Source organism: Chlorocebus sabaeus, chromosome 3 (assembly GCF_047675955.1).
Source record: "Chlorocebus sabaeus isolate Y175 chromosome 3, mChlSab1.0.hap1, whole genome shotgun sequence".
Lineage (NCBI taxonomy): Eukaryota > Metazoa > Chordata > Mammalia > Primates > Cercopithecidae > Chlorocebus > Chlorocebus sabaeus.
This window is the reverse complement of record NC_132906.1, coordinates 94,762,659-94,782,167: the sequence shown is the minus strand read 5'-3', so window position 1 is coordinate 94,782,167 and position 19,509 is coordinate 94,762,659. Positions and strand designations below refer to the sequence as shown.

Sequence of the window (19,509 nt, the reverse complement as noted above, 5' to 3'; positions counted from 1 at the left end):
TCTTGCTCTGTCACCCAGGCTGGAGTGCAGTAGTGTGATCTTGGCTCATTGAGCCTCAACCTCCTGTGCTCGAGTGGTTCTTCACCTTGGCCTCCAGAGTGGGACCACAGGTGCACCACCAAGCCTGGGTAATTTTTGTATGTTTTGTAGAGATCGGGGTCTTGCCATGTTGCCCAGCCTGGTGTTGAACTCCTGAGCTCAGGTGATCCTCCTGCCTCTACCTCTCACAGTGCTGGGATCCCCCACTGTGCCTGGCCATGTTCTGCCTTTTCTCCACGATGATCACCCACCTGCATTTCCATGTGTCCACACTGTCCACATGGTCGCCCTCTCCCAGGACCAGTAGCACTGTCCACTCGAAGGGATCCGTTCTCAGCCACAGAGGTCCTCCCGGGTCCACTCAGCCACGTAGGTCCCCCCGGGTCCACTCTCGGCCACAGAGGTCCCCCCGGGTCCACTCTCGGCCACAGAGTTCCCCCTGGGTCCGCTCTTGGCCACAAAAGTCCTCCCGGGTCCGCTCTCGGCCACAGAGCTCCCCCCGGGTCCGCTCTCGGCCACAGAGGTCCCCCCAGGTCTGCTCTCGGCCACAGGGTCTGGGGCTGCCCTCAATGGAGAGGGTCACATATGTGATGTTTGAGGCAGCACCCCTTTGGCAGGTGTGCGCATGGATTTCCCGAAACGGTCTCCACCACGAAATTCTCCCAACACCCGCGTGTCAGAACATGTTCCTTACAGTTTTTATAAAATGTGGTCATTGGTATAGTTTTCTCTCGGGTAGAGAGTTTCATGTTGTTGATATATAGTAATTTCTTTAGAAACCAATGGTAAGTTATGTTTTTTTATCACAAGGTTACCATTAGTGGATGAGTCTTTGATTTTAGTATTCAAGATTTCTTTAAAGTGTTTCTTTTTGCTTTTACTTTTCTTCACGTAAGCTTGACTAAACACATTACTAGATGGTAGGTATTTAGTGACTCTAGAGTTCCACTAAAGGATCATTCTGGAATTTTGCAGGTTTTAGGGAAAAGCAGGAGAAATGGAAACTGGGTCGTTAGTAGCTGAATAATTGCAGAATCGTATGGAGGCTTAAAACTCAATGTGAATTTCTGTTTCTCATTTTTCTAATTTCAGGGAATGAATTTTATAGCAGGATATCTGATTCTTATAACGAATAATGAAGAGGAATCTTTTTGGCTGTTAGATGCTCTTGTTGGAAGAATACTACCTGGTATGTTGAAAATTCCTGCGGTATGCCTGAACTGTCCTGTTTCTGGTGCTGGCAAAGTGATTCCGCTGAGAAATCAAGATTTAATTAAAACATGGTTGAATAGTTTGGGAGTTGAGGTTAAAATCTTTTTTTTTGAGACAGAGTCTCGCTCTGACGCCCAGGTTAGAGTGCAGTGGCGTGATCTTGGCTGACTGGAACCTCTGCCCCTGGGTTCAAGTGATTCTCCTGCCTCAGCCTCCCAAGTAGCTGGGATTACAGGTGTGTGCCACCACGCCCGGCTAATTTTGTATTTTTAGTAGAGACGGGGTTTCACCGTGTTGGTCAGGCTGGTCTCAAACTCCTGACCCCAGGTGATCTGCCTGCCTCGGCCTCCCAAAGTGCTGGAATTACAGGCATGAGCCACCATGTCTGGCCAAAAATCTTTTTGCAGTAAAAAAAAGTCTTTGAAATTGAGTCGAAGAGGAGAAACCCGTGTAAGTGGCCAGGTCCCAGCTGCGGCGGCTGCTTGCTCCTGGGCCAGCAGAGGCCCTTCTGTGCTGTCTTGACCCTTGCGGGCAGCTGGGGCTGCGTGGTTGGCTCACCCGCTCCTCAGTTGGCAACTTCTGTGTCCGTTGAGGGCCACAGTGTAGCTTGTATTGATCACAGAATCTCTGAGAGGCTGTCTTGGTTTCATGTGTGTATTTGTTACCGAGTTTGTGAATACTAGCAAGAGCACAATTGTGCTATGTATATCCATAGTTACTTTTTAAGTAAGTACTTACTTTTTAAGGTGAAAACCTTCTTTTCAAACCTTTCCACTTTTCTATGTATTAATGTTTAATTATTTAATAATTAAAATGTATTTATTAGTAAGTTATCCAGGGGTTATAGTGAAGGCCAGTTCAGACGATGGGCTGCAGGCTCAGGTCACTTGGGAAGAGAAGTCGAGGAGCTGTCGGGCAGGCAGGACCTGGGGCTGAGACCACTCTGCCCTTCCCCAGCCTGGCTGTGGTGCTGGGTCAAGGGGCTGCGTGTTCATCCTGTAGGGCAGAGGAGACGTGAGGGGCAGCCAGGCCAGTCCCCAGTGTTTGGAGCCTGGTGGGGGTGTGTGGCTCCAGCTCCTGCCTGGTGAGCGCATGGTGTGTGTCAGGTTCCCACTGAGCTGTGCTCGTCCTCAGGACAGTCACACCCCACAGACAGTCACCCACCCCATTTCCAGGGTGAGGACACTGAAGGCCGGGAGAGTCTTCGTGCTGGCCTGACCACCGCTGTACGTGGCCGAGCCTGGTTCAGATCCTGGCTGTGTGACTCACAGACCATAGTGCGTGTCCTCACGGACGGGGCAAAGCTCAATGCATCGTTAAGGGCAGGGAGGAATCAGTGCCACCCTCAACCCAAGGCCACAGAAATGGAGATGCCAGAGACCAGCCTGGCGGAGCCACCCCAGCGGAAGGGAGCCCCGCAGAGCTCCCGGGAGCAGGAAGAGCCGTTCGCCCGGCTGGAGGCCACGGACCGGCGCAGCAGCAGCAGGAGGCAGAGCCTCGCGGGGCAGAAAGGATGCCGACTGTCGCAGCTCAGTTCGGTGAACGCCTGGACCAGGTGGAATGGTGAAACCAGAGGCAGATGGAGTTAGGAGACATCCAGATGTAGGATTGGCAGGACGTGGACACAGGCTCACAGCCTGCTTCAGTGATGTCCGAGTGCAAATCACGGCGAATCTTCCCACCCGTGGGCCATGCAATTCTTTTCACCACATTTTTGTTGAAAGCCTATCATGTTCTGGGCACTGTTCAGGGGTGTGGAAAACATCGGGGAGCACACACGAGTTCCGTCTTTGTGGGGGGCGGACCCCAAGCAGCAGCAGGTGAGAGCTCAGGTCGGAGGGCTCAGTGCCAACCCAGAGGGCAGGGGCAGGGGCAGGCCCCGCCGTGCTGGTGTGATGGACAGGTGCATTCTCAGTCCTTGAGACGTCGTTTCCTATATTCATTATGAGATTAAGTTGAACGAAACTGCAATGCAAATAGGTCTGGATTCAAAAAGAAAAGAAAGTATAAAAACTAAACTTTTAGGATTATGGGAGGAAAAGGGGTTATTCCGATCCCGGCAGAGCTCTCCCAGCGGCAGAGAAAAGAGGGAAATATACGTCCTTCTCTAAGTTATAGTGACCAAAGCAGGTTGTTTCAGTGCCACAGTCATCCTGCTCTAATATCTGTCCTTCCCTAAGTTATAGTTACCCAAACTAGGTCACTTCAGTGCCACTGTTATTCTGCTCTTAATTGCTGCTTTTTAAGTTATACAAGAAATACACAGACATATTCTCATTTCAGAAGTTCAAAAAATACGGTACTTGTTATAGAATAAAAAGTGACAGCCAGGAGCCGTGGCTCGCGCCTATAATCCTAGCATTTTGGGAGACCGAGGCGGGCAGTTAGGAGTTCAAGACCAAGACCAGCCTGGCCAACATGGCAAAACACCATCTCCACTAAAAATATAAAAATTAGCCAGGTGTGGTGGCGGACGCATGTAATCCCAGCTACTCAGGAGGCTGAGACACAAGAATCAACTTGAACCTGGGAGGCTGAGGTTGCAGTCAGCTGAGATCACACCACTACACTCCAGCATGGGAGACAGAGCGAGCCTCTATCTAAAAAAGAAAAAAAAAAAAAAAAAAAAACAAGGCCAGGCAGAGTAACTCACATATAATCCCAGCATCTGGGAGGACACAACGTGGGAGGATCACTTGAGCCCACAAGTTCGAGACCAGCCTGGGCAACAAAGTGAGACCCCTCCCATCTCTACTAAAAATAACGATTTAAATAAAAGTGATGACCTGCCTTCACTAGCACATCCCCATTTATCTCCCACTCAGAGGTAACTGTTATCATCAGTCTGATGTATGTATTTCAGAGTTTTTATAGACCTATATAAACATACATGAAAGACTGAAAATTAGTGACACAGAAACAGAGAAGCAAAAGATAAGATAAACAGACAAAAATCTGGTTCTTTGGGAAAACTGATAAATAGACAAACCTCTGGCAAGATTAATAAGAAAAAAATGTAGCCGGGCATGGTGACTCTCGCCTGTAATTCCAACACTTTGGGAGGCTGAGGCAGGAGGATCACCTGACATCAGGAGTTTGAGACCAGCCTGACCAACATGGTGAAACCCCGTCTCTACTAAAAATACAAAAGTTAGCTGGGCGTGGTGGTGGACACCTGTAGTCCCAGCTACTCGGGAGGCCGAGGCAGGAGAATGGCATGAACCCGGGAGATGGAGGTTGCAGAAAGCCGAGATCACCCCACTGCATTTAAGCCTGGGCAATAGGACAAGACCCTGTCTCAAGTAAATAAATAATAAATACATAAAAGCACAGGCACTGAAGAGAAACTTTGTTGAGGTGTAATCCACATATCCCACAGTCCCCCTTTCAAGTGTACGGTGCAGTGGTGATTGGTGCATTCGTGACTTTAGAACAGGTGAGCGAAGATCACGCCACTGCACTCCAGTCTGGGTGACAGAGTGAGACTCTTATCTCAGAAAAAAAAAAAAGTATAAGATATAGTAGAAATGAAAAGGTGCTGTAATTTGAAGATTTGTAGAGATTTTTAAGGATCAAAAGAAGAAAATGAAGAGACAGTAGTGGATAATTCTGAGAAAAAAACAGCCTAATGAAGTTGACTTGAGAGAGAAAATAGAACATCAGATGGGCATGTGCATGGACACACTGGGTTTTTGCTGCTATCAGACTGTGAAGGAACAGGTAACTCCTGCTTTTTAATGTTTTTGTTTTATTTATTTATTTATTTATGTTTTCAAGACGGAGTCTCGCTCTGTTGCCCAGCCTAGAGTGCAGTGGCGCGATCTTGGCTCACTGCAAGCTCTGCCTCCTGGGTTCACGCCATTCTCCTGCCTCGGCCTCCAGAGTAGCTGGAACTATAGGCACCCACCACGCCTGGCTAATTTTTGTATTTTTAGTAAGAGATGGGGTTTCACCATGTTGGCCAGGCTGGTCTCGAACTCCTGACCTCAGGTGATCCACCCACCTCAGCCACCCAAAGTGCTGGGATTACAGGCGTGAGCCACCGCACCTGGCCATTTTATTGTATTTTTTAGAGACAGGGTCTCAGTCTGTTACTCAGGCTGGAGTGCAGTGGTGTGATCATGGCTCAATCCAGCCTCAACCTCCTTAGCTCAAGTGATTCTCCTGCCTCAGTCTTTTGAGTAGCTGGGACCACAGGGAGACACCACCGTGCCTGATAGATTTTTTTTTTTATTTGTAGAGATGGGGCCTTACTATGTTGCCCAGGCTGGCCTTGAACACCTGGCCTCAAGTAGTCCTCCTGCCTTTGCCTCCCAAAGGGCTGTGATTAATTCTGTTTTTTTTTTTTTTTAATAAATCTTGGGGCTCATACCTGTAATCCTAGCACTTTGAGTGGTGCATGCCTGTGGTCCCAGCTACCCGGGAGGCTGAGGCGGGAGGGTTACTTGAGCTAAGGAGGTCGAGGCTGCAGTGAGCTGTGGTAGTGCTACTGCACTCCAGCCTGGGTGACAGAGCAAGACCCTGTCTAAATAACTGATTAATTAATCAATCTTGCAGAAAATATAAAAAAGGAACTGCTCATCGCTTCATGTTATGAAGCTAGTATAACCTTCACACCATATAGGCTAATCTCACTGATGAACAGAAGTATGTAAATGTTCATTATTAATATTAGCAACTTGAATCTACAGATGATTATGAAGTATTTTTTTAGTTTGAAGATAGTTTATTCCAGAAATGCAAGGATGGCTTAATCATATGGACTAATCAAGGGCAAAGCCGAGCCAAGAAGGCTTGAAAGAACCACACTGGAGATATATTATAATGCTCTAATAATTAAAATGGTGTGGTGTTAGGTTATGAGTGGATAAACAGACCAATGGAACAGAATTGCGAAGCCAGATAGAAATCAACCAGTCTGTGGATCTGTTAATCTATGGGAATGTCTTTTGTGAGATATGTCAATTAATGGGGAAAAGACTGTTTAAAACATGATTCAGCGGCACTTGACTGTATGGAAGAAAACAAGATCAAACCCTTATTTCAATTCCAGATGGATTTAAGACTCATGTAAAAAAGTAAAACTTTGAAACTCAGAGAACAAAATACAGAACGGTTGTGTCATGCGGGAGTAGGGGAGAAGTTCTTGAACATAATTCAAAAAGCATAAAAGGCATCGATAATTTTAATTACATGAACATTTAAAAGCTAATTTTGGTAAGAGACATCATAAGCAAAGTAAAAAGATAAGCTGCCGGTTTGAGAAAGTATCTTTGATCCATGTAATTAACAAAGGGTTAGTGTCTGGACTGTGTGTGAATTTATAAAAATCTAAGCAGAAAGGCAGGGCGCGGTGGCTCATGCCTGTAGTCCCAGCACTTTGGGAGGCTGAGGCAGGTGGATCACCTAAGGTCAGGAGTTCGAGACCAGCCTGGTCAACATGGTCTAACCCTGTCTCTACTAAAAATACAAAAATTAGCTGGGTGTGGTGCCATGCACCTGTAATCCCAGCTACTTAGGAGTCTGAGGTTCCCTCCTTGAACCTGGGAGGTGGAGGTTGCAGTGAGCCGAGACTGCACCATTGCACTCTAGCCTGGGCAACAAGAGTGAAGCTCCGTCTCAAAAAAAAAAAAAATCTAAGCAGAAAAAGAAACAGCTCAGCAGAACATCAGGTGAAGAATGTGCCTAACAGGCAATTTACAAAATAGAGACCGGAAGACCGGAATGGCCAGCAGACCTGTCAACCCATGGCTTAGTTCCCTGGTGAGCGTGAAGGTGCAAATGGAAAGACTGGGGTTGGAGTGGAGCCTTCTGCAGCCACCGAGACCTCCAGGCCCGTGACACAAAACGAAACCTCCCTGCCGTGGGGCAGTGACCACGGGGTGCGAGTCCGTCTGGGCATTGAGAATGTCGTGCGCATTGTCGTCTTTTTCCTCGGAGGAGGCCGAGACTGGCGGGGATTAAGTAGCTCACACACAGTCCGCCAGCTAGTCGAGGGGCTGAGATCCCATCCCAGGCCTCCGCGCCCGAGGCCTGTACCCCATATCTGCCTCCCCGGTTTCCCCCACCGCTGTTGTTGCGGAAGGCAGGAGGACTGTTTGGTCCATCGCTCCTGAGTCACAGAGGGGGTCCAGTTAAAGGAGTTACTTTTACCAGCAAATGCCTCTAATCCCAATTCAGTTTGGAAGTGACCTGAGGACACGCTCCCCTTGGCCTGTGACCATCCACACTCAGACGCGCCACACTCCGAGTTCTCAGCCCAGAACACCTGCCACACCCACAGCCTCTTGTAGAGCCCATGAAGGTGACGGCCATCAATCACCATCCCAGCAAGGCATGGAAAGGACGCAGGAGGAAGGTGCAGACGCTGCTCCTCGGGCAGACGATGGGTCCTCAGAGGAGGAGGTTGGCCCGGGCCCTGCCACTGACTGAGGGTGGCGGGGGCCCGTCCCGGGAGACTGCCTCAGTCATGAGTCAGTGCAGTCCTGAATTAGCCCCTCTGCATCCTGAAAGACGGGTTTGACCTGGTTTCCTTTGAAAAATAGGGAAACAGGTCAGGTTTAATAACTTGTCATAGAAACACCTCAGCTCTGGCTGGAAGGACTGGCTGAGATGTGGACCCACAAGGCACTTTCTCTCAGGACCGCAGCTCAGCCCATGAGCAGAGGTGGGTGGAGGGAGGCTCTTGGCACCGCACTTGCCACATCGGAGGCGTGTTTCCTGCGTCCCCCTGAGTGGGGTTCCCTGAGGTCGCCTGTCCTGAGGGTGGGGCTCACGTGGCCTGGGCCACACCCCCGTTGGGCTGGCTTTGTCACAGGAGGCTCATCTCTGGGGTCAGGAGCAGCTGTTTGGGGATCAGACTGCACTGAGTCACCAGGCTCCAGACCTGTGAGCCTCAGGACTTGTACCTTAAGTGTGAGTTTATTCCATGAGAGGGTTGCACAGAAAGCACTTTATATAATCTGAGACCTCTTGATACCAGCTTTTGCCATAAGCTACTTTTTTAAAAAAGGAACTCTATATATTAGGGAAAAAAGTGATTGCTGCTTTTCCATTCAGGGTCTCCTAGTTACAGCAGATAGTTTAACTGAGTTGTGAGCTAACAAATTGCTGAATTTAAGACAGTTGTTTTGATTTAGTGGGATCTTGGAATTTAAGTAATTGCTCAGTTTTCTACCAAGTATTTAACCAGAGGTCTTAGCTACTTCTCAAGTTTATTTATTTATTTTTTTATTGGAGACAGGGTCTCACTCTGTTGCCAGGCTGGAGTGCAGTGGCACGATCACAGCTCACTGCAGCCTTTGACCTCCTGGGTTCACGTGACCCTCCCACCTCAGCCTCCCAACTAGCCGAGACTACAGGTCTGCACCACCATGCCTGGCTAGTTGTTTTATTTTGAGTACAGACAGGGTCTTCTTGTATTGCCCAGGCTGGTCTCGAACTCGGGCTCTCGCCTGTAATCCCAACATTTTGGAAGTCCTAGGTGGGTGGATCGCTTAAGGCCAGGAGTTCAAGACCAGCCTGGCCAACATGGCAAAACCCTGTCTCTACTAAAAGTACAAAAATTAGCTGGGCACACCTGTAATCTCAGCTGCTTGGGAGGCTGAGGCACGAGAATTGTCTGAGCTTGGGAGGTGGAGGTTGCAGTGAGCCGAGATCGCACCACTGCACTCCAGCCTGGATGACAGACCAAGACCCTATCTCAAAAAAATAAAAGAAAAAAATAAAGCACAGGCACTGAAGAGAAATCTTTGTTGAGGTGAAATCCGCTTACCCCACAGTCCCCCCATTTCAAGCGTACGGTGCAGTGGTGATGGGTGCATTCGTGAGTCTGGCAGAGGTTGTAACTGGATCCCATCTTCCTGTGACCACATTGCTCCGTGCGGTTCTCTGCGGTTCGCCACGCACATGGGCACCTGGGCTGTGTGTCTTAGCATTACCCTGGGTTGCATGTGAGGAACCCTTGGGTCCCTTACGTCTGTGCGTGGGAACCTGCACCTCTTTCTCTTCCTGTCTGAGCACTTGGGGCAGCCAACCCGCCGAGCTCGGCGCCGCAGGCTTTCCTGGTGGGAATACACCGGCGCCCTCTCCTTGAAATTTCCTGCAGACTGGCGGCTGAATCAAGACCCGATGTCATGAGTCCGTTAGAACAGGCAGGATAAATGCTGGATCCCTTGGCATTATGTCCCCCCGCTCTAGATGATAAATTGGCATCTGGTCACTGGAAGGGGTCGGTCAGTGCTGTGTGTCCGTGTAATTGTGGGCTCCTGGGCTGCACATACTGGAGGGTTTTTATCCTTGAAGCTCAGGCTGCCCCATTCGTGGCCAGCGGGAGCCTCTTCTGGTTGGCCCCTGAGTCCTGTGGATGTGACTGTGGTGCCGACGACTTCCTCAAGTCTGCAGGACGGGCTATTCTGGGCTCATCCCATGGGCCTTCTGCCCCAGACCTGGACCCACCTGTTTCTCCAGGAAACTCTGGCGTAATGTGCGTCACTGGGCCTTTGTCAGTGTGGCTCCTGAAGCTTGTTCTTGGGTGGATTCGTAGGAATGTGTTTGTGGGAACTGTACTCATGGGGTCCTTGAAGACTGTCGGGTGGAGTCTGGGAACTGGGAGGTGATGTTGGTGTTGACTAGGGTCGAGGTGGCCATGCTGTTGTTTGGGGAAGCACACTCTGGAGCATTTGGTGTGATGGGGCAGTGGGTGTGCAGCTCTGCCTCACACAGGTCGGGATGGAGGCAGGTGTGCTTGCGCATGTGTGTACCCATGTGTGGTGTGCATGTGCACGTGTGCCTGTGTGTGGTGTGCATGTGCACGTGTACACCTGTGTGTGGTGTGCGTGTGCACGTGTGTACCCATGTGTGGTGTGTGTGTGCATGTGTGCCTGTGTGTGGTGTGCGTGTGCACCTGTGGTGTGCGTGTGCACGTGTGTACCCGTGTGTGGTGTGCGTGTGCACATGTGTGCCTGTGTGTGGTGTGCGTGTGTGCCTGTGTGTGGTGTGCGTGTGCACGTGTGCTCCTGTGTGGTGTGTGTACGTGTGTACCTGTGCGTTGTGTGCATGTGCACGTGTCTGTGGTGTGCGTGTGCACGTGTGTACCTGTGTGTGGTGTGCGTGTGCACGTGTGTGCCTGTGTGGTGTGCGTGTGCACGTGTGCGCCTGTGTGGTGTGTGTGCACGTGTGCTCCTGTGTGGTGTGTGTACGTGTGTACCTGTGCGTTGTGTGCATGTGCACGTGTCTATGGTGTGCGTGTGCACGTGTGTACCTGTGTGTGGTATGCGTGTGCACGTGTGCACCTGTGTGGTGTGCGTGCAGATAGGGAGGTGAGGAGGGGAGCAAATGTGCAGAAATGTTCACAGTTGGGGAATCTGGTGGGAATGTGGGAGTTCTTTGTGCAGTTCTTACTGTTGATATTTCATGGCTATAGGTTTTTTAAAGTTTATTTTTTATTTTGTTGCCCAGGCTGGTCTGGAACTCCTGGGCTCAAGCAATCCTCCCACCTCAGCCTCCCAAAGTGCTGGGATTACAGGCATGAGACACAGTACCCGGCCCAAAATCCTTTTTTTTTTTTTTTTTTTTTTTTTTTTTTTTTTTGAGACGGAGTCTGGCTCTGTCGCCCAGGCTGGAGTGCGGTGGTGCGATCTCAGCTCACTGCAAGCTCCGCCTCCTGGGTTTACGCCATTCTCCTGCCTCAGCCTCCCAAGTAGCTGGGACCACAGGCGCCCGCCACTGTGCCCGGCTAATTTTTTGTATTTTTAGTAGAGACAGGGTTTCACTGTGTTAGCCAGGATGGTCTTGATCTCCTGACCTCGTGATCTGCCCGCCTCGGCCTCCCAAAGTGCTGGGATTACAGGCGTGAGCCACCATGCCCACCCCCAAAATACATTTTTAAAAATGTAAACAGAAGACTGGGCGTGGTGGCTCACGCTTGTGATCTCAGCACTTTGGGAGGCCGAGGTGGGTGGATCGCCCGAGGTCAGGAGTTCAAGACCAGCCTGGCCAACATGATAAAACCCCATCTCTACTAAAAATACAAAAAATTAGTCGGGTCTGGTGGTGGATGCCTGTGATCCCAGCTACTTGGGAGGCTGAGGCAGGAGAATCACTTGAACCTGGGAAGCGGAGGTTGCAGTGAGCTGAGATCACACCACTGCACTCCAGCCTGAGCAACAGAGTGAGACTCCGTCTGAAAAAAGCAACAAAAAAAGTAAGCCAAATAGCAAAACCAGCCTTGCAGCTTCCTTGCTGTGACCTGAGCTGTGTCTGAGAAGGCTCATGCCCTGTAAGGCTCTGCCACGCCGAAGTCTCCTCGAGCAAAGAGATGCAGAGAGGTTAGCTCGGGTGGTGGGGGTGCGCAGCTGCTGGGTGGGTGCCCGGGTGGCTCCCGCACTGGCTGTCCTTGCTGTGCCTTCTTGGCATCTCCTCCTGGGCTGCCTCCCGTGCTGCAGCCTGCACCTCCTGGTACCCTCGCCCCACAGCTGTGGTCACTCACAGAGGCAGGGCTATCCTGGTAGCAGCTGCCCCTGTGCCCCCAACCCCCAGGTCGTGCACCTGGTCTCTGCCATGGTCAGTCTTGTGGCTTAGATGAGGAGCAGAGACCCTGTCTGTTGGGAAGAGGTGGATTCCTGCTGTCTGGATGGAAGCTGGGGCTGGGCAGGTGCTTCTTCACAGGAGAGCTGTGACCGGTTTCTATGCACACACCTGGGTTTTCATGCACACACGTGGGCCTCCATGCACACACCCGGGTTTCCATGCACACACCCGGGCTTCCATGCACACACCCAGGCTTCCATGCACACACCCGGGCTTCCATGCACACACCCGGGTTTCCATGCACACACCTGGGTTTCCATGCACACACCCGGGCTTCCAGGCACACACCTGGGCTTCCAGGCACACACCTGGGTTTCCATCCACGCACCTGGGTTTCCATCCAGGCACCCGGGTTTCCATGCACGCACCCAGGCTTCCATGCACACACCTGGGTTTCCATGCACACACCCGGGCTTCCATGCACACACCCGGGCTTCCATGCACACACCCGGGCTTCCATGCACACACCTGGGCTTCCATGCACACACCTGGGTTTTCATGCACACACCCGGGCTTCCATGCACACACCCGGGTTTCCATGCACACACCCGGGCTTCCATGCACACACCTGGGCTTCCATGCACACACCTGGGTTTTCATGCACACACCTGGGTTTCCATGCACACACCCGGGCTTCCATGCACACACCCGGGCTTCCATGCACACACCTGGGTTTTCATGCACACACCTGGGCTTCCATGCACACACCTGGGCTTCCAGGCACACACCTGGGCTTCCAGGCACACAGCTGGGTTTCCATCCACGCACCTGGGTTTCCATCCAGGCACCCGGGTTTCCATGCACGCACCCGGGCTTCCATGCACGCACCCGGGCTTCCATGCACGCACCTGGGTTTCCATGCACACACCCGGGCTTCCATGCACACACCCGGGCTTCCATGCACACACCCGGGCTTCCATGCACACACCTGGGTTTTCATGCACACACCTGGGCTTCCAGGCACACACCTGGGCTTCCAGGCACACAGCTGGGTTTCCATCCACGCACCTGGGTTTCCATCCAGGCACCCGGGTTTCCATGCACGCACCCGGGCTTCCATGCACGCACCCGGGCTTCCATGCACACACCTGGGTTTCCATGCACACACCTGGGTTTCCATGCACACACCTGGGCTTCCATGCACACACCTGGGTTTCCATGCACACACCTGGGCTTCCAGGCACACACCTGGGCTTCCATGCACATATTTGCATCAGCTGCTTCCTCTGCCCACCTGGGTGCCCAGCTCCCTCCTTGGCATTGATGCCATTATCTCATTCACGTAGTAAGCATTTTTTGATTATCTTTTATAAGTCACTCCAATTGTGTTAATACTGAAGAAGAGGGAGAAGTCTAGATAAAGATCAGAACCGCCCACTACCCCTATCAGTGGGGGTGGGCACCACAAATGATATTTTCAGTGCAAGCCTGGGTCGTCTTTCTGTGCACACGGCATGGCTATTTTAGAAACACCTAGAGTGCTTTGTGTGTAGTCACACATCCCATCTTTTTCATTTGACATCACGTGGTGGGAATTTCCACATATCTTGCAGTAATTTATTTTTATTTATTTATTTTTTTTTTTGAGATGGAGTTTCACTCTGTCGCCCAGGCTGGAGTGCAGTGGCACGATCTCAGCTCACTGCAACCTTCATCTCCCGGTTTCAAGCAATTCTCCTGCTCAACTTCCTGAGCAGCTGGGATTTCAGGTACTGGCCACCACGTCCAGCTAATTTTTGTATTTTTAGTAGAGACGGGGTTTCACCATGTTGGCCAGGCTGGTCTCAAACTTCTGACCTCAGGTGATCTGTCCGCCTTGGCCTCCCAAAGTGCTATGATTACAGGTGTGAGCCACTGCGCCTGGCCAATGCAGTAATTTTTTAGCTGTCTCCCAGTGTCTCCGTGGCACTGCAGAGTGTGTTATGTGTGGATTATACCTTCCTTAACTGTTGGTGGTCGGGGAAGAAGAAATGTCTTCCCCTGCACACCTTAGGCCCCCCAGCTGGGCTCTGTACATGGGACTGGCCGAAGACTGAATAATGAGTGAGAAAAAGACGTTTATTAACACGAGCGTCACGCACACCCTAGACAGCGCCCAGAGCAGGGGACACAAAGCGTGACTGGAGCCCGGGCGTGTTCACCATCCTGGGCAACCTGTTACCTTCAGGCTTCTGGACAGGGAAGGGAACCGGGACAATTGAGTCCACAGGCTGCCGTGTGAGGTTTGAGATACGGATTTCAGTGTGTCTTTCCTGGACGGGAAAGGGAAAGGGAGACACCATGGGAATGGAAACTCCCTTCATAGAAGGCTGCACAAACCATTTAATGTTTTGGCAGCTCAGGAATTCCAGACCAGCCTGGGCAACATGGTGAAACCTTGTCCCTACAAAAAATAAAAAAAATTAGCTGGCTGTGGTGGCGTACACCTGTGGTCCCAGCTACTCAGGAGGCTGAGGTGGGGGGATCACTTGAACCCAGGAGGTTGAGGCTACAGTAAGCTGTGATAGCACCACTGCACTCCAGCTTGGGCAACAGAGTGAGACCTTGTCTCAAAAAACTAAATTGTCTGAGTCTTCAAGTCACACCTTTTATGTTCTAATTGGAAGCACCAGTGTGAACTGGCCTGTGAGTGCGTGTGAGAGCGTGGTCTTGGGACTCACACCTGCTCACGGAGGACGATCTGCAGAGAGGAAATCAAGTAGAGGAGGAAGCCGCAGCCACGTGCAGACGCCTGTGGTCACCGTCATTGTGTGGCCCCAGCCCATGTCTGACTGCAGACCCTGAGGGGTGTGTAGGGGAGTGTCAGAGCTGTGCCCCATCCCGTCCTGGCCCGGCAGGCGCCATCCCAGAGCCTCGGTGATGAATGCACAGTGTTGGGTGGTTTGCAGAGGCATGGATGTCCCTAGAAGGACAGGGACAAGGAGCCTTGGGGGGATGGGGGCAAGACCAGGTTGGGAACATCAGTGCCTGCGCCTCAGCCTAAGGGATGAGCCCCTTCTGCAGGGAGTGGCCGCTGAGCCGGCTGGGCCTGGGAGGAACTGCCTTGCCCTTGACGTTCAAGGAAGGAAAAGCAGCTGCGGCTTTAATTTAATCCTCCCCTTGGTGGCCGGCTCAGCCCGGTGGAGTTTAGGGAATGAGTTCAGCGCCTCTATTTTTGGAAGCTGCTCTAAGCTTCTCTGTATCTGGGGCCAAGGTCAGGCTGTGCATCTCTGCAGACCCCCTGCTGCCCAGCACTTAGGGCCCCCTGCCACGCCACCTGTGGGACTGGGGCCACCTGCAGAGCCAGGGTGAGCACTGATGGTTCCTCGCTCCTCTGTCCCCAGCTGGAGCGGGATGTGCTCAGGTAAGAACGTGAAAGAAGAAGAAAGCGCTCAGAACCCCAGAGGCAGATGCAGAAAAGGATATGGAAGGGAGGCGTTTTTAATCCCTGGTGCTTGCTCACTGAATTGGCTCTGGTTAAATCACCTTCAGAAGCATTAGTGTTTACTATTAAACTGACTTCACTGTGTGCTTACTCTGAAAAGCAGTGACAGGACCGTGATGTTGCGTCAGCGTTTGTGATGGTTCTGTTTTAACCAAGATATTAAATTAACAAGCACAGGCCGGGCGCAGTGGCTCACACCTGTAATCCCGGCACTTTGGGAGGCTGAGGCAGGCAAATCATGAGGTCAGGAGTTCGAGACCAGCCTGGCCAATATGGTGAAACTTTGTCTCTACTGAAAATACAAAAACCAGGCAGGCGTGGTGGCAAGCACCTGCAGTCCCGGCTACTCAGGAGGCTAAGGTAGGAGAATTGCTTGAACTCGGGAGGCAGAGAGGTTGCAGTGAGCCAAGATGGCACCACTATACTCCAGCCTGGGTGACAGAGCGAGACTCTGTCTCAAAAAAATAAAATTTACTGTAACTCATTACATGAACAAGTTAAAAAATTACATAGGAAACACAAAAGTGCTTTGGTAAGACAAATGTCCATTCGAAAGAAGGGCACGCTGTTGGAAGTATTTATCTGAGTACATTTTATTTCTATTGTGGTAAAATACACGGAACATAGAATGTACCATCTTACCCACGTTTTTCCCGTGAGTGGCACAAGGGCCGCTCACCTCGCTGTGTAACCATTGCCGCCGCCCTCCCCAGAGCTGTTTCATCTTCCTAGACTGAATCTCGGTCCTGTCACTCTGTCCCTCCCGCTGCTGTGGCCTGACTCCCTCCCTTTCTAAGGCTGAATAATATTCCATCATGTGGACATTCACATGTTGCTTGTCTACATGTTTGCCGACGGACATGTGGTTGCCTCCATCTCTTGGCTGTTGTAAATAGTTCTGCTAGGAACACGGGGGTGCCAGCACCTCCTTGGGACCCTGTTTTCCACCTGCAGATTTTTTTTTTAGACGGGGTCTTGCTCTGTCTCCCAGGCTGGAGTGCAGTGGTGCGATCTCGACTCACTGCAACCTCCACCTCCCGGGTTCAAGCGATTCTCCTGCCTCAGCCTCCCGAGTAGCTGGGGTTACAGGCGCCCGCCACCACGCCTGGCTAATTTTTGTAATTTTAGTAGAGACAGGGTTTCGCTATGTCAGCCAGGCTGGTCTTGAACTCCTGACTTTAGGTGATCCACCCACCTCGGCCTCCCAAAGTGCTAGGATTACAGGCATGAGCCACCACGCCTGGCCCTCCACCTGCAGATTTTAACGGATGCCCAGCCAGGCGGCATCCACCCTATCCCTCCAGCCTCAGGGACGTCCCGAAAGGCCTGGCTGTGGGGATCGCTCCCCACGAGCCCTGTGTCTGCAGGCCTCAGCCTGACTCTTCCTCTCCAGCTTTGTCCTTCCCTCCTGGGAGGGGTCCTCCTGGGGTGGCCCTGTTATCTTCGTCTGGCTCTGAGGGGAATGGGGCTTATGGAGGTGACAGGAGTGTCTCAGGATCTCTTCTCCCCGCTGCCTGGCAGATTACTACAGCCCGGCCATGCTGGGCCTGAAGACCGACCAGGAGGTCCTTGGGGAGCTGGTGCGGGCGAAGCTGCCGGCCGTGGGGGCCCTGATGGAGCGGCTGGGCGTGCTGTGGACGCTGGTGGTGTCCCGCTGGTTCATCTGCCTGTTTGTCGACGTCCTGCCCGTGGAGGTGAGCGCCTCACTCGGGCCCCGGGGCGGGTGGGCCGCCAGGGAGTGACGCCGGGTTCCTGTGTCTCTGCAGACAGTGCTTCGGATCTGGGACTGTTTGTTTAATGAGGGCTCGAAGATTATCTTCCGGGTGGCCCTGACCTTAATTAAGCAGCACCAGGAGTTTATTTTGGAAGCCACCAGCATTCCAGACATTTGCGATAAGTTTAAGCAGATAACCAAAGGCAGTTTCGTGATGGAGTGTCACACGTTTATGCAGGTGAGTGTCTGCAGGGCTGCACGTGGCTCCGTCCTCTCCCAGGGGGCCCCACCTCACCTGCAGCCCGGGGGCTCCTCTGACCACCCGGAGGGTGCACAGGACGGGCACCAGTGAGCACAGGGCACAGGACGAGCCTCCAGCTCTGTCCTGTGTCTGCCCCCTGTGCCTGGCCTCCGACGGCTTTCCTGTCCACGGCAGCCCTGTCTTCTCGGCCCTGGCACTGTGGACGCTGGTCCTGGTCCTAATGGCTGTACTCATCTGTTGTGCGTGGTGCCAGAAGTGTGCTTCCCCAGGCCCAGCCTCTCCACTGGGTCCTGGGCCTGGCGCAGGCTGTATAGACTCAGGCCCTGATGAGGGGGTCGTGGGAACTGCACCCGACAGGCCTTCTGAGGAGACCATGATGCTAGGAGAGGCTCAGGCCCGGGATGCAGAGTCAGTAGCTTCCTGAGAGGGAGGGAGTGGAGGCTCGGGGCCACTCTGGGTGCAGCAGGGCAAACGTGGGCCGTATTTCAGCAGCCGGGGCTTCATCAAAGAGAAGACCATGTTGGCTGGGCACAGTGGCTCATGCCTGTTATCCCAGCACTTTGGGAGGCCAAGGCGTGTGGATCACCTGAGGTCAGGAGTTCAAGACCAGCCTGGCCAACACAATGAAACCCCGTCTCTACTAAAAAATACAAAAATTAGCCATGTGTGGTGGCTCATGCCTGTGTAGTCCCAGTTACTCGGGAGGCTGAGGCATGAGAATCACTTGAACCTGGGAGGTGGAGGTTGCAGTGAGCTGAGATTGCGCCACTGCACTCCAGCCTCAGCAAGAGTAAGAAAAAAAAAAAAAAAGTCTAAAGGAAGCAGATGGTCTTTTTTTCAACTGCTTGATTCATTTAACATTTTTGAGCAGCAGAGCTGCAGTCCTAGGCCCCAGGGCAGGAGTGTGAGATGGTGACAATCTGTGGGTCACCCCAGAACCCCTGGGACGTGGGCGGCTCCTCCCTCACCTCACACTAGCCCCGCCCATCTGTCCGCCACGGTCTGGGAGAGCTAAGGTAGAAATGTGTTGTTGGGTTTGTTTTTAAACTAACTGTTTGCCTTCCAGAAAATATTTTCAGAACCTGGAAGCCTATCCATGGCCACCGTCGCCAAGCTGCGCGAGAGCTGCAGGGCCCGGCTCCTGGCACAGGGGTGAGTGTGCCTGTCTCCTGCGTTGCTCGTCTCCGCACAGACGGCGATTCTCCTTTCCAGAGTTGACACTGGACCAGCTTTCACTGCTTTCCTTTTTAGTGTTGTAAATACTTGACATCACTGCATTGTAGTTGTGAATTTTTTAAAAGAGCAGTTTAAAACCAGGTCATTCTACCAGCTTTTGATTAGTTATGAAGTCATACTTTTTAAAGAAAACTTTTTACCTGAGATATCAATAATATATAAAATGTGAGATGTGGCTTTGTATCTAATAAAGGATGCTAATCAGTTTCTCAGCTGACTGGAAATTAACAGAGTGGTCACTGAGGCCTCCCCAACGGCAGTGTGAATATTCCACTCCTTTCTGTGGCTCAGCACTCAGTTCATGTGAGGCTTCTGCACGTAGTAGGTGATTTCTCTTTAGAAAGGTCATTTTTTTCCCTTCAACTTTTAAGGTCTGGGTGCAGGTGGAGGGTGTACAGGTTTGCTGCACACGTAAATGTGTGCCATGGTGATTTGCTGCACAGATGATCCTGTCACCTAGGTATGAAGCCAGCATCCCTTAGCTGTTCTTCCTGATGCTCTCCCTGCCCCCAACCCACAAGGCCCCAGTGTGTGGTGTTCCCGCCTTGTGTCTGTGTGTTCTCATCAGAAGCTCCCACTTGTGAGTGAGAACAAGTGGTGCTTGGTTTTCTGTTCCTGTGTTAGTTTGCTGAGGATAAGGGTCTCCAACTCCATCCATGTCCCTTCAAAGGACATGATCTCATTCCTTTTTATGGCTGCATATTATACCATGATATCTATGTATGAAAGGTAATTCTTTTAATGATTTAAAAATTCTTTTACATGAATGAACCAGACAACTGTGCCAGGAACTCGGGCCACTCCAACACCATTCTCTACATCTGGCACTGAGACCACCCTCATCCCCCGTTTCCCTGACACCCTTCTCTCTGCACCGAGACCACCCTCACCCCCGTTTCCCTGACACCCTTCTCTCTGCACTGAAACCACGCTCGACCCCATTTCTCTGACACCCTTCTCTCTGCACTGAAACCACGCTCGACCCCATTTCCCTGACGTCCTTCTCATGAGCTCCCATTTTAGCTGACAAAA

The 19,509-nt window shown here is 51.8% G+C and overlaps 1 protein-coding gene across 5 annotated transcripts in view; it reads left to right on the top strand.

Moving 5' to 3' along the window:
- Positions 1-18,694, top strand: part of GRTP1 (growth hormone regulated TBC protein 1) — a 35,371-nt gene extending 16,677 nt beyond the window's left edge. Inside the window, exons 5-8 of one of the 5 annotated variants that reach the window (XM_007960993.3) lie at positions 1,132-1,228; positions 16,787-16,959; positions 17,032-17,217; positions 18,308-18,694. In XM_007960993.3, coding sequence (XP_007959184.2) covers positions 1,132-1,228; positions 16,787-16,959; positions 17,032-17,217; positions 18,308-18,397 — 546 coding nt within the window. In that variant the 3' untranslated portion in view covers positions 18,398-18,694. Of the gene's footprint in view, positions 1-1,131; positions 1,229-16,786; positions 16,960-17,031; positions 18,283-18,307 lie in introns of those variants that run through there. The other 4 variants (XM_073014538.1, XM_073014537.1, XM_007960992.3 and 1 more) reach the window with 4 other exon arrangements.
- The last annotated feature ends 815 nt before the right edge of the window (positions 18,695-19,509 follow it).